The following is a 13369-nucleotide window of genomic DNA, read 5'->3' as shown; positions in this document are numbered from 1 at the left end:
ATGTTTTGGTTGTTTGGCCAAGAGGCCTGTGGGATCTTAGCTCCCCGACCAGAGATCGAACCCACACCCCCTGTATTGGAAGGTGAAGTCTTAACCATTGGACCTCTAGGGAAGTCCCAACCAAAGTAATTTTATAGAGGAATTTAGACTATTAATACCTTCTTGTCACTGATCTGTGTGTACTTAGCAGTACCCATGGGGTGGGCTGAGGGTGCAGTGTCTGGGGAGTGGGCCAACAGTGGACTACAGGGCTGTAATAAACACAGACCCCTACGGTGACCTCGCTCTGTTGGAGGGCCTGCTTGTATCGCAGCGAGCGGCTGATGGTGGTTTTATGCCAGTTGATAGAGACTGAAACTGTGTGAAAGCTTGTGAGGACTGGGTCACAGGAAGCCAAACTCCTAAGCTCTGTGGTCCTGCCTCGTTTGTTCCGTAGGATGTCAGTGTTAGAGTATCTGCCATGAGCACCCTTTCTGGGCTCTAGAGCGTCCATGAACTCCCTGAGATTGTATCCATGTTTTGAGATGTGACTTACGGAGTATTGCCTTACAGCCCAGGCATGGTATGTGTTGTTACTTCAGTATCTCGTGCGGAGTCTGAGTCTCTGCCAGGGTGAAGAGCGCTTGCTCGGGCTTTTGAGTCCTTAACAGCAGACTTCAGCTATGGTGTGTCAGAAGCTTCCTAGTCCCCTCGACATTACAGCTGAGAGAGTGGAGAAACTGATGTGTGCAGGATCGCAGACTTTTGATTCTCTCCCACCGGAAACCCAGGCTCTGAAAGCAGGTGAGGTAAAGACGGACACGCCAGCCAGTGTATTTTTGGTCATCCTAAGTCAAGACTACCCTAGACCAATTTGCTGAATGCTAGCTTGCTAAATGGCCAAATGGCCAACTCCCCCTGTAAACAATTTCACAAACATTTCTCTAGTTGCTTTTTGTTTTCTAACATTTCAGTTTCGCCAGAGCCATTTTGCTCTTTCAGTGGAGTGAGGAGACTAGAGACCTCTCCCTTTTGCCTAGATCACAGTTCATAATCTTATCATCATGCTCTATTCCATCCTCTCAGGTAGCCAGGAATGCGTTCTGTGGTGACTGTGTCTCCAGGGCCTGTGGAACAGTGACTTCAGGGTCTGTGTTCCCTCTTGAAGCCCCGCACATGCTTGGCCCATGAGAGGGAGCCTTATTTGCTCCCGGCCTCATATGGCTCCATGAAATTCATTTGTGCGCACCACTCTGTCCTGCTCTTTTTCTCTTTTGGGTTTGCGGCCTCTGCCCTCAGATCACTGCAGTTCTCAGACCCGTGGTTGACTCTCCTTTGTTAAATCTCTCAGCCAGTTCCCAGTCCTCCTGACTAGCTCTGTCACTACCATTTGACACAGTCAATCCCTCCTTCCTCCTTGAGACCCTTTCTTCTTTGACTTCTGGGCTTCCACCTGTTTCTCCTTGTCTCCCTGTCTCCCCGGCTATTTATCCCACCCTCAACCCCCTAGTTTTTTAATTAAAACAGGAGAAAAATAAAACAAGTTAATAACATGTACAAGGGAGAGACCTGGGAAAACAGAATAACGTGCTAAAATATCTGAAACCCTCACCTTAAATACTGTCAGTGGTTTAGAACTTCAAAGGGGAGAAAGGCATTTGCCATGGAAAATGAAAAAGTGAAAGTCTGATTACAAAGAGTGTTTGCTGGACCACAGAGTGGGCTCGGATCGCTGGGCCCTGCCGATTTCCCCACCACACCAGCCCCTTCTCTTTGCAGATATTTCTGGTGATAGTTATATTCCAGGAACAGGCCCTTTATCTCAGTTTATTAGACAACTAAGGGGACAGAAAAAAAATAACTTCCTAAGTTTTCTGCTCCTTAAAAACAATGAGCCTAAATTAACCCTCTGCTCAAGAAACACCTTGTGGAGTGGCGAAGTTTGCTGTTCTGCAGTTCTGCCTTTAAACCTTCTTCGTGGAGTTCACAGTCCAGAAGCCAAGTTGGTAGATTGTGTCTCATTAAGCCAGTCTCTTAGTCCTGACAGTGGGTTTAACTAGACATCTATAAATCCATTTCTGCAAGCGGTAATGCAGGTGGGCTCTCAAAGTTAGGCTTCTAAGGTGCAAGCAATCCGGTATTTCTAAGAGGCATTTCTGTGAAGACAAAAAGGCTCATGGTTGGAGATAATTATAAACCAGCTTCTAAACCTAGGGAGCAGCCAGTGCAGATTTCTAGGTGTTAGAGTCGAGTATCATTTGCAATTTGAAATGTCTTTGATGATGTCCTTCAGTGTTCAGGTAAACTTCCTGAGTGGCTTACACACCAGTGGGCCAGAATATTGCCCCCAAATGGACTGTTGTGTGGTGGTCTCTCTTTATCTCAAGTTGCAGAACTTCAAGAAAGGAGCAGCTTTGGTTCTAGGTGTTTCCACACCAAAAGTGGGAGGAAAAAATGGAAATGTTAGTTTGGAGAGTTATAACCTAATATTTGAGGAAACCAGGAGAATTCAGGATCCAGCCCAGTTTATAGATAGTAAAACACAACCTCAAAGATGGTAACAGAACTAGAATCTAATATTCCCAAGTGTGTGTTATAGTTTCTGTTGAAACATAATTTTTTTCTCTCTAAAGTCACTCCCATTTCTACCCAAGATAGCCAAATTAAGACTCATTTGTTTGCAGAATAAGTTTAGTTTCATTAAACTTGGCCTGATTGTCTTTATAGGTTCAGCATGAATAGCAGCTCACCATGTAGGCTCTTTTAAATCTCTTTTGCTGGAACTTTTCATAACGAATCTCCAGATTGAACTTCTAATAGCCTCTTGAGGCCGAGAAACCAAGCCACATCTTTGCTGTTGGAGCTGCCTGTTCAGTCTTGATCTTCTTCCCATTCTTCTCCATCCCCTTGACTTTTTAGCTGTGGGATGCCCCCGGCCAGGCTTGGTATTTGGATCTCATCCGTTTTCTACCTGCAGTCACTCTCCTGCTCATCTTGTCCAGTCTCTAGGCTTCCCATGACAATGGTGTGCTCTTAATTTTCACATTGGTTTCATGCCCCTATTTCCAGTCCATCTTTAAATCCTGTTTACTCTTCCTTTGAAATATATCCAGAATTAACTACTTTCAACATTTCCATTTCTGCCTTCCTGGGGCAAGCAACCTTGCTCTCTCACCTGGGTATTATAGTAGCCTTCCAGCTGGTATCCCTGAGTCTGTTCTTGATTGCCTGCAGCTAGGGTGAGCCTGTTAAAATCGGAGTCAAGGTATGTTGCTTTGTTCCTCAAAGCCTTTCAAAGTTTTCCCTGGCAAGACTTCTGATCGATACTTAATTCTTGCTTCCTTATTTTCTTATTTGAATTTTACTCTTAAATTCTTTATGTGTAAATTATTTTGATATAGGGTGATTTTAAAAAATTACTCACCAGTGGTGGGTTTTTTTTTTTTTTCTTAACGAATATTTTTTTTTAATATAAGTTAAGAAAAATGTCCATATGCTGATTAGGAAATTATGTTAAAATTTATAGATTTAGGGAAAATCAATATCTTATAGTATTGCATCTTAATCTTCATTTCTAAGGTTTTTTGGTTATCATGATATTTTTGTCTGTTTTATTTTCTAACTTTTCTGAAGGGTTGAAAAAACTACTATTATGTATTTTATTAATAAGCTACCTTGTTGACTATTGTCCTTTGGTAAAATTCCTCAATTCTATCCCTTCTCCACTGGAAGCAGTTATGAGGGCTTCTGGTGGGTAGTTAAGCCCATCTCCTACCTGGAGTTCCTCCAGCTCTTCTCCCACCCTGTCAGTTTTGCTTTTCTTTTCTCCTTTCTGCCAGTTCTCTCGCTCTCACTGTACTATTTTTCTAGCAATCTTGTTTTTTTTCTAAATAGAATTTTTCTTATAGTTGTAAAAGATGATAGGTTGCTTATGTATTTAGATGATGCCATGTTCTAAACTTCTTGTTTTCAGAAAGCCTGGATTATTAAAGTAACATTTTTCTTTCCTGTCTGTTTAGCTTTTATGAAATGCGGAAGTGAAGATACCGCTCCAGTTATTATCTTTGTTTCCAAAATGTTTGCAGTTGATGCTAAGGCTTTGCCTCAGAATAAGCCAAGGTAAGGATCATAGGGAAGCCAGGTAGGGCCAGGGAGGTGGGGCGGGCTTGATGGGGTGCAGGGAGGGTGTGCGATGGGGAAGGTGCAGTTCTGTCCTCAGTCTGGAACTCATGTGGAGCAGCCCCTGTGGGAACGTAAATTTTACTGAGTACTTGATCTTTTTGTGATGCCTCTGGAGGAAACAGTTGTTGAAATCAGCTCTGGGACTGTTAATTCAAATTCATGTTAAAAAAAAAAAAAAGTGGTTTTTTTTTTTTTTTTTTTTGCTGCATCAGGTCTTTTTGCAGCATGCGGGCTTCTCTAGTTGCAGCAGACAGGCTGAGATGTGCCATGGCCTGTGGGATCTTAGTTCCCCAACCGGGGGTCACACCCGTATCCCCTGCACTGGAAGGTGAACTCTCAACCACTGCACCAACAGAGAAGCCCCTGAATTCGCATAAATTTGAACACGAGTAGTTAGAGTAGTGGTAGCCTCGGTTAACAATTGTTGAATGTCAGACAAGTTGTAATCTCAGCCTGTCTGTCTGCTTCACTAGAGATTTTTGAATGTGTGAGTACCTCTGCCAATCTTTGTGTGTATTGTGTGTGTGTGGAGAGTGGAGGGTGAAGTTCAGCCATGGGAGACGGATCCTTTCTCAAGTTTCCGAAGTCTTAGAGAATCTCTTTTACATCATATGAACTGGTACAGGTCCTCCTCCCCCACTAGTGTAAGTGATTAGATCCCAGTCGTTCCTTGTGGGAATCGTGGCACTAGCCTCCTAGCTGGTTTCGCTGTCCCAGTGTCTAACTTGGCCAGTCCACTTGCCATTCTCCCTTCAGGATCTTGGTGTCTGGAGTGAAAAGATTCACTCTACCCAGGAGTTTGAAGGCTTCTCTTCTTTACTGTCCACATCTATTCTGGGAGCTTTCTAAATAATAATGGTAATAGCACTAATAATTGGCTCCAGTTTTTCAACCTTATAATATTCCTGCCTCACTGTTGATTATGCCATGTAAATCTAACAGTAGTTCTGCAGTGCAGGTATTTACTGTTTCAATCTAACCTGGGGAAATTAAGAGGCCTTAAAAAGATAAAGTAGTAATCAATTTTCCAGTAGTCATGGTTGGGTGTGAGAGTTGAACTATAAAGAAAGCTGAGTGCCATAGAATTGATGCTTTTGAACTGTGATGTTGGAGAAAACTCTTGAGAGTCCCTTGGACTGCCAGGAGATCCAACCAGTCCATCCTAAAGGAAATCAGTCCTGAATATTCATTAGAAGGACTGATGCTGAAGCTGAAACTCCAATATTTTGGCCACCTGATGCGACAAGCTGACTCATTTGAAAAGACCTTGACGCTGGGAAAGATTGAAGGCAGGAGGAGGAGGGGACAACAGAGGATGAGATGGTTGGATGGCATCACCAACTCAATGGGCATGGGTTTGGGTAAACTCCGGGAGCTGGTGATGGACAGGGAGGTCTGGCGTGCTGCAGTCCATGAGGTCACAAAGAGACGAACATGACGGGGTGACTGAACTGAACTGAGTGTACTCAAGGTCACATAGCTAGAAGGAGGCCAGAAGAGTATGTGAATCCACATTTGTCCAGCTGGACAGCCTACGGGTACCACTTCACCAGTGGGATCTGGCCCCCGTCATCTATGCAGCTTGTTAATCTCCACCGCTACATCTCGACAACAGTCTTCCAGCCTGCCTGCCCTTTTTAGATCCTGGGGCCTTTGCTCTGACCATTCTCAACCACCGTTTTCTCTAGTAGTCTATCAGAAATTCTTACTGAATGCTTAAGTGCCTGTTGAGTAAGATCCTGCTAGAGGTTTTCAGGCAGTTCCTCTCCCCCCGAATCCCTGAGTCTGCTGCTTTGGCCTCCTTCTTAAGAACCAGTTTCTTGTTGTAACAGGATGTGATGTTCAGGCAGAAACTGTACTCCTTGCTCCCTTAGTTGCCATCATCTCGGCTCCCTGGCACTGTGGTCACTGGTAGCACCGGCTGCAGCCAGCTCTTCGGCCCTCTCTGTCTCTCCCCAGCCCGCCCCTGCAGCTGGCTCCACAGAGGCCAGGGTGTGGACATTGAGCTTGGAATCCTGAGAGCGGGTGGTTTTGTGTTGTTGCCTCTTTCCTTCCTTCTCCAGCCTCACCTCCCCAGTCTGCCCTTTGAATCTCCAGTCCGCATTCTCACCTCTGGTCACCTTCACCTCTACTGTTGGTCACTGCCGTCCCCTTGGCACTGTCACCAACAGTTAGCTCCGCTGCAGCCTCAGTAAGTCAGCACCCACAGACGTTCCTTGACTAGTAGAGCTCAGTTCTCTTGCAAGTGATTCCTGTTTATTCTCAGTAAATACTAGTTGACACAATGGGTTCTTCAAAACCACCTTGCTGCCTTCTCTTCTGTCTGCTTTGTTTGCCTGTCACCACCCCCAGCACTCACAGCAGTGCCTGACCCATAGCAAGTGTCAGCTGGGTGGGTGGATAGATAACGCTGATGGACAGCAAGACTCTACATTTGATACTAACTTCATGAATGTAAATGGTAATCTTGTTACGAGCTCTGACAAAATGAGGATTTATTATATGTGAACCGATATGCTTCTTTCTTAACCAAAGCTAAAATAAAACCACATTTACTTAATGTGATGATTTTACCATTTCTAATTCCTTCTGAATGGGGGGTATAGCCACAGATGATGAGTATGGAATTAAGAGTCAGATCTGGGTCTGAATTAACGGCTCCTCTGTTTATTGTCCATGTGACTCTGGGTCGAGTTGTGTAATTCTCCTAAGGCTCCAGTTCTTATTTGTAAAACAGGAGTAAGAATACCTGTGTCATATAGTTGTTTGGATAAGTATGTTTCGATAATACGTGCAGAGTGATTAACACAATGTCTGTGCCATAGTTATGAAAGTAGTTTATTTTCTTGGGCTCCAAAATCACTGCAGATGGTAACTGCGGCTATGAACTTAAAAGACACTCATTGGAAGAAAAGCTACGACCAACCTAGACAGCATATTAAAAGCAGAGATACTACTTTGCCGGCAAAGGCCTGTCTAGTCAAAGCTATGGTTTTTCCAATAGTCATGTATGGAAATGAGAGTTGGACCATAAAGAAATCTGAGCACCAAGGAATTAATGCTTTTGAACCGTGGTGTTGGAGAAGACTCTTGAGAGTCCCTTGGATTGCAAGATCAAACCAGTCCATCCTAAAGGAAATCAGTCCTGAATATTTATTGGAAGGACTGATGTTGAAGCTGAAGCTCCAGTCCTTTGGCCACCTGATGTGAAGGGCTGACTCATTGGAAAAGACCCTGATGCTGGGAAAGACTGAGGGCAGAAGGAGAAGGGGATGACAGTGGATGAGATGGTTGAAGGGCATCACTGACTCAATGGACATGAGTTTGAGCAAACTCCAGGAGTTGGTGATGGACAGGGAAGCCTGGTGTGCTGCGGTCCTAGGGGTTGAAAAGAGTCAGACAGGACTCAGTGACTGAATTCAACTGAACTGATAAGCCCATTGGAAGAGACCATTTCTCTCTGCACTAACCAGTGCGTCAGTTTTTTTTTGTTTGTTTGTTTGTTTTTTAACCTCTTTGTTTATAGTGATAGTAAGGTATTCCATGTTTATATATTTTTTAAAATTTTTAATTGAAGGATAATTGCTTTATAGAATTTTGTGGTTTTCTGTCATATATCAATAAGAATCAGCCATAGGTTAATTCATACTTTTCAGATACTCTCATGAAAAGTCTAGAAGCAAGATAAGTTACATAAGGGTTGATTGACAGGGCAGGTGGAGTGTGTAGCCTGAAGAAGAGAAGGGCGAGGGGAAGCGCATGAGGGCAGATGATTGAAAGGCGAGGAGAGGGGAGTATGTTTGTTGGGTGTTGCTCGAGAAGACAGAACAAGAGCCTAGAAATTCCGTCCTGTGTGTGAACGACCTTTAACACTGAGAGCTTCCAGTGGAGAGGAGCTTGTGCCAGCAGATGTGACTTCCCGACAGCCCTGAGCAAGCCATCCTCAAAGGTCGCTCCCTTTTCATTTTTGTATCTGATGGCACAGCGCTGCCTCCTACATTGGGGTGGGTCTGACTAGAAGGGGCCGACTCCTAGAACCAAATTCATCCATTTCAAAGGGCAGGTGCTGAGGGAATAGAAGTGGTGTCCAGTCCTGGGGGGAGGTCTTGTCTAGCAGGTGGGTGTCTGAAGAGGACAGCAGTGGACAGCTGGTGCCTTACATGTGCGGCAGCCCACATGATGTAGGAAGGGGATTGGGGCACCTGACGTTAGGACCTCCAGGAGCATGTGGCATGTAGCGTGCATGGCAGCAGTACACTCTCAGTATGGCATCTGAGTGGCTTCCAGGAGAGAGAAGGGGAAGGAGAATGGCGGGATGGGAGATGATGTCATCAGCCATAGATGAGGCGTGAAGCAAGAGTCATGGTACCAAAGTTGGGGGGCAGTTGAAGAGGCGGGCACCACGTGACAGGATCAAGCAGGCCCCACCCCCCAGGCGAGCCTCCAGCAAACACACAGACGTGCATTCACACCTTTCCTCTGGTGGAACTCGGGTCTAACACCGTGACTGATCACCGTTGGCCCTTATGTCCAGCTTGAATTGCCAGCATTCAGCCTGGCCCTTCCTCTTGGACCCTAGTCCTCCATGGAGGTGTATTTTCCTACTTTCATGGAGAAAAGCTCGGTTTCTTACTGAGGTCATCTGCTTCTCTCTCTGTTAGAGTGTTCTGAGCGGTGGTATCTGTTACTGATTCCCTTTCTTTTCCAGCCATTTGCCCTACAGAAGAGGAGCATGGGTGCCTGAGAAAGGTTCCATGCTGTTGTGTGTGACGCGGGCTCTTGCATGTCGTTTCATAAGCTCACAGTAGCTGGGGACCCAGCGTTCCCAGTGGAAGAGGGAATGGCAACCCACTCCAGTATTCTTGGCTCGGAAATCCATGGATAGAGGAGTCTGGCAGGCTACAGTCCGTGGGGTCCTGAAGAGTCCGACCTACTGAGTGACTGAGCAGCAGCAGCGGTGTTCCCAGAGAAAGTGTGGTAGGCCTTCTCTTTTCTTGCTGCAGTGAAAGCAAGAACTCGGAGAAAGTTTCCACCAGGAAGGGACTGGGGACCCACCACCGTCTTCTCCAGACACGTTGCTGTTCAGTCACTAAGTTGTGTCCAACTCTTGACAACCCTGTGGACTGCAGCACGCCAGGCTTCTCTGTCCTTCACTGTCTCCTGGAGTTTGCTCAAACTCAATGTCCTTTGAGTCAGTGATGCCACCCAACCGTCTTATCCTCTGTCATCCCCTTCTCTTCCGGCCCTCAATCTTTCCCAGCATCAGGGTCTTTTCCAGCGAGTTGGCTGTTTGCATCAGGTGGCCAGAATACTGGAGCTACAGCATCAGTCCTTCCAGTGAATATTCAGGGTTGATCTCCTTTAAGATTGACTGGTTTGATCTCCTTGCTGTCCGTGTTAATACTAGCTGTTTCTTGGCTGGAACAGACTGAGATCTTTGCTGTGGCCAGGTGTTAACATGTCTGTGGTGTTCTGTAGACCTCTCACACAGGAGGAGATTGCTGAGAGGCGAGAGCGCGCAAGACGAAGGCATGCGGAAAAGTTGGCAGCGGTGCAGGGCCAGGCACCCGTGGAGCCCACCCAAGATGCAGGCGCCCTTGAAATGAGTCCACAGGGAGAAGAGCCAAAAGGTACAGCTTTTCTCAGTAATTTCCCCATCCTCGGTGATACGGTTGGGGTTTTTGCCAAACTTGGAACACTTGTCCTTCTGCTCTGGGGCTTTTAGCTTTGAAGGTAGCTTTCATCAGTAAACTTCTATCCTGGTGTTTCCTTGCTCAGTCTCAGCTAACAGTAGTGTCTTCCTTGGCCCCTCTCTTTCTCAGCAGCTCCTGGATGCAGAGAGCATTTGGGCATTCATGGTGCTTCTGTTTCTGGCAGGTGATGAGCAGGGGGTGGAAAATGAGACCCCCAAACCCGTGCCCCCAGAAGGAAACGAGCAGGAGTCTTTTATTGCCTTCGCTCGAGTGTTCAGTGGTGTGGCGCGAAGAGGAAAGAGAATTTTTGTCCTGGGACCCAAATACAGTCCTCTTGAGTTTTTGCAGCAGGTAAGAACAGGAAGGAAAACATTTGTATGTTGTTTCATGGTTCTGCATTCTTGTTAGATTCGTGATTACCTTATTGGTAGATGGGTTTGATCTAATAGCATTTAGGAAATTAGGCTAGTACAAGAATCAGGTTTTCAAACCTTATTTAGTTAATTTATAAGGCTTTTCTAGAAATTCAAGGCTAGAGGAAAGAACTGAGAAGAACAGATGTCATGGTGGTTCCAGGACGATGCCAGGTGTCTGAGACATAAAGATCCAAAACCCAGGTGGCATGAGCCAAAGGCATGGGCGGTGAGCAGGTGATAGGCAGTGGTTTCTTGGCAGGCAGATCCCAGACATTGATCAGGAGGGTCTGACAGTCGGTGAACAGCCAGCATCTAAGCATGTTTGAACCAAAGGGGAAATAAACCACAAGCTAGAGCTGTCTCAGAAGGTGCATATGTGGTAATCAGATGATAAAGGTCAGAGGATGAATGCCAGAGGGCCAGGGAGCCAGGGAGCCAGGCAGCGTCAGCGAGGTGCTGTGAGCGGGGGCTTCTAAGATGCTCGTGCTCCTCTGGGCGCAGGTAAGCCAGGGCCGCTGCTGTGCTTGGCTGTGATGAGAGGCAGAGGTGGTGGCAGAAGAAAGGCTGCGCCATCGATTCCTCCTGCCGTGAGTGCTTGTTCCATCAGTGTGAGCAGCAGGTGAACCCTTGGCCTTGTTGCCATGCCGAGTGGTGACTGCGCAGTTTGTGCTAGTCTGTGACATGTTCAGATTTAGCAAGGAGGAGTACAGCAGTTGGTGTGTTTCGAGTTACTTTTTAGGGGAGGGTAAAAGTGTTGTAAAAGGGGTATAAAAATCTACTTGTGATCTTCTTACCATCGTGGTTACCATCTATCCATAAATGTATTAGGTATAGTTTTCCATTTATTTAGGTCATTTAAAGTGTTACCATTTTCTCCATAAAAATCTTTAATAACTTTGAGATTCCCTGGAGAAGGAAATGGCAACGCACTCCAGTACTCTTGCCTGGCAAATTCCATGGACTGAGGAGCCTGGTAAGTTACAGTCCATGGGATCACAAAGAGTCAGACACGACTGAGCAACTTCACTTTCACTTTCACCAGGTCACAGCAGAATTTATATTAGCAATAAAGTTTATCAGTTCAGTTCAGTCGCTCAGTCAAGTCCTACTCTTTGTGACCCCATGGATTGCACGCTAGGCCTCCCTGTCCATCACCAAATCCCAGAGTTCACCCAAACTCATGTCCATCGAGTCGGTGATGCCATCCAGCCATCTCATCCTCTGTCATCCCCTTCTCCTCCTGCCTCTAATCCCTCCCAGCCTCAGAGTCTTTTCCAACGAGTCAACTCTTCACATGAGGTGGCCAAATTATTGGAGTTTCAGCTTCAATATCATTCCTTCCAAAGAACACCCAGGACTGATCTTTAGAATGGAGTGGTTGGATCTCCTTGCAGTCCAAGGGACTCTCAAGAGTCTTCTCCAACACCACAGTTCAAAAGCATCAAACCTCGGCGCTCAGCTTTCTTCACAGTCCAACTCTCACATCCATACATGACCACTGGAAAAACCATAGCCTTGACTAAACGGACCTTAGTCGGCAAAGTAATGTCTCTGCTTTCTAATATGCTATCTAGGTTGGTCATAACTTTCCTTCCAAGGAGTAAGTGTCTTTTAATTTCATGGCTGCAATCACCATCTGCACTGATTTTGGAGCAGCAAAAAATAAAATCTGACACTGTTTCCACTGTTTCCCCATCTATTTCCCATGAAGTGATGGGACCAGATGCCATTATCTTAGTTTTCTGAATGTTGAGCTTTAAGCCAACTTTTTCACTCTCGTCTTTGACTTTCATCAAGAGACTTTTTAGTTCCTCTTCACTTTCTGCCATAAGGGTGGTGTCATCTGCATATCTGAAGTTACTGATATTTCTCCCAGCAATCTTGATTTCCACCTTATGCTTCTTCCAGCCCAGCGTTTCTCATGATGTACTCTGCAAATAAGTTAAACAAGCAGGGTGACAATATACAGCCTTGACGGGCTCCTTTTCCTATTGGGAACCAGTCTGTTGTTCTATGTCCAGTTCTAACTGCTGCTTCCTGACCTACATATAGATTTCTCAAGAGGCAGGTCAGGTGGTCTGGTATTCCCATCTCTTTGAGAATTTTCCACAGTTTCTTGTGATCCACACAGTCAAAGGCTTTGGCATAGCCAATAAAGCAGAAATAGATGTTTTTCTGGAACTCTCTTACTTTTTCAATAATCCAGCAGATGTTGGCAATTTGATCTCTGGTTCCTCTGCCTTTTCTAAAACCAGCTTGAACATCTGCAAGTTCACAGTTCACGTATTGCTGAAGCCTGGCTTGGAGAATTTTGAGCATTACTTTACTAGCGTGTGAGATGAGTGCAATAGTGCAGTAGTTTGAGCATTCTTTGGCATTGCCTTTCTTTTGAATGAAAACTGACCTTTTCCAGTCCTGTGACCACTGCTGAGTTTTCCAGATTTGCTGGTATATTGAGTGCAGCACTTTCACAGCATCATCTTTTAGGATTTGAAATAGCTCAACTGGAATTCCATTACCTCCACTAGCTTTGTTCGTAGTGATGCTTCCTAAGGCCCACTTGACTTCACATTCCAGGATGTCTGCTTCTAGGTGAGTGATCACACCATCGTGATTATCTGGGTCATGAAGCTCTTTTTTATACAGTTCTGTGTATTCTTGCCACCTCTTCTTAATATCTTCTGCTTCTGTTAGGTCCATACCATTTCTGTCTTTTATCGAGCCCATCTTTGCATGAAATGTTCCCTTGGTATCTCTAATTTTCTTGAAGAGACCTCTAGTCTTTCCCATTCTGTTGTTTTCCTCTGTTTCTTTGCATTGATGGCTGAGGAAGGCTTTCTTATCTCTTCTTGCTGTTCTTTGGAACTCTGCATTCAGATGCGTATATCTTTCCTTTTCTCCTTTGCTTTTCACTTCTCTTCTTTTCACAGCTATTTGTAAAGCCTCCCCAGACAGCCATTTTGCTTTTTTGCATTTCTTTTCCATGGAGATGGTCTTGATCCCTGTCTCCTGTACAAGGTCACGAACCTCATTCCATAGTTCATCAGGCACTCTATCTATCAGATCTAGGCCCTTAAATCTATTTCTCACTTCCACTGT

At 45.4% G+C, this 13369-nt stretch overlaps 1 protein-coding gene across 2 annotated transcripts in view; it reads left to right on the top strand.

Annotated features, from left to right (window-relative positions):
• EFL1 (elongation factor like GTPase 1) overlaps positions 1–13369 on the top strand; it is a 111816-nt gene that overhangs the window by 23124 nt on the left and 75323 nt on the right. For both annotated transcript variants that reach the window (XM_018066294.1, XM_018066295.1), the window contains exons 11-14: positions 661–783; positions 3999–4098; positions 9640–9791; positions 10039–10205. In XM_018066294.1, the coding sequence (XP_017921783.1) occupies positions 661–783; positions 3999–4098; positions 9640–9791; positions 10039–10205 (542 nt within the window). The remainder of the gene's footprint in view (positions 1–660; positions 784–3998; positions 4099–9639; positions 9792–10038; positions 10206–13369) is intronic.

The sequence above is a fragment of the Capra hircus genome, chromosome 21 (genome assembly GCF_001704415.2).
Source record: "Capra hircus breed San Clemente chromosome 21, ASM170441v1, whole genome shotgun sequence".
NCBI lineage: Eukaryota > Metazoa > Chordata > Mammalia > Artiodactyla > Bovidae > Capra > Capra hircus.
Note: the sequence above shows the minus strand (reverse complement) of the source record. Positions and strands in the feature narration are given on the sequence as shown.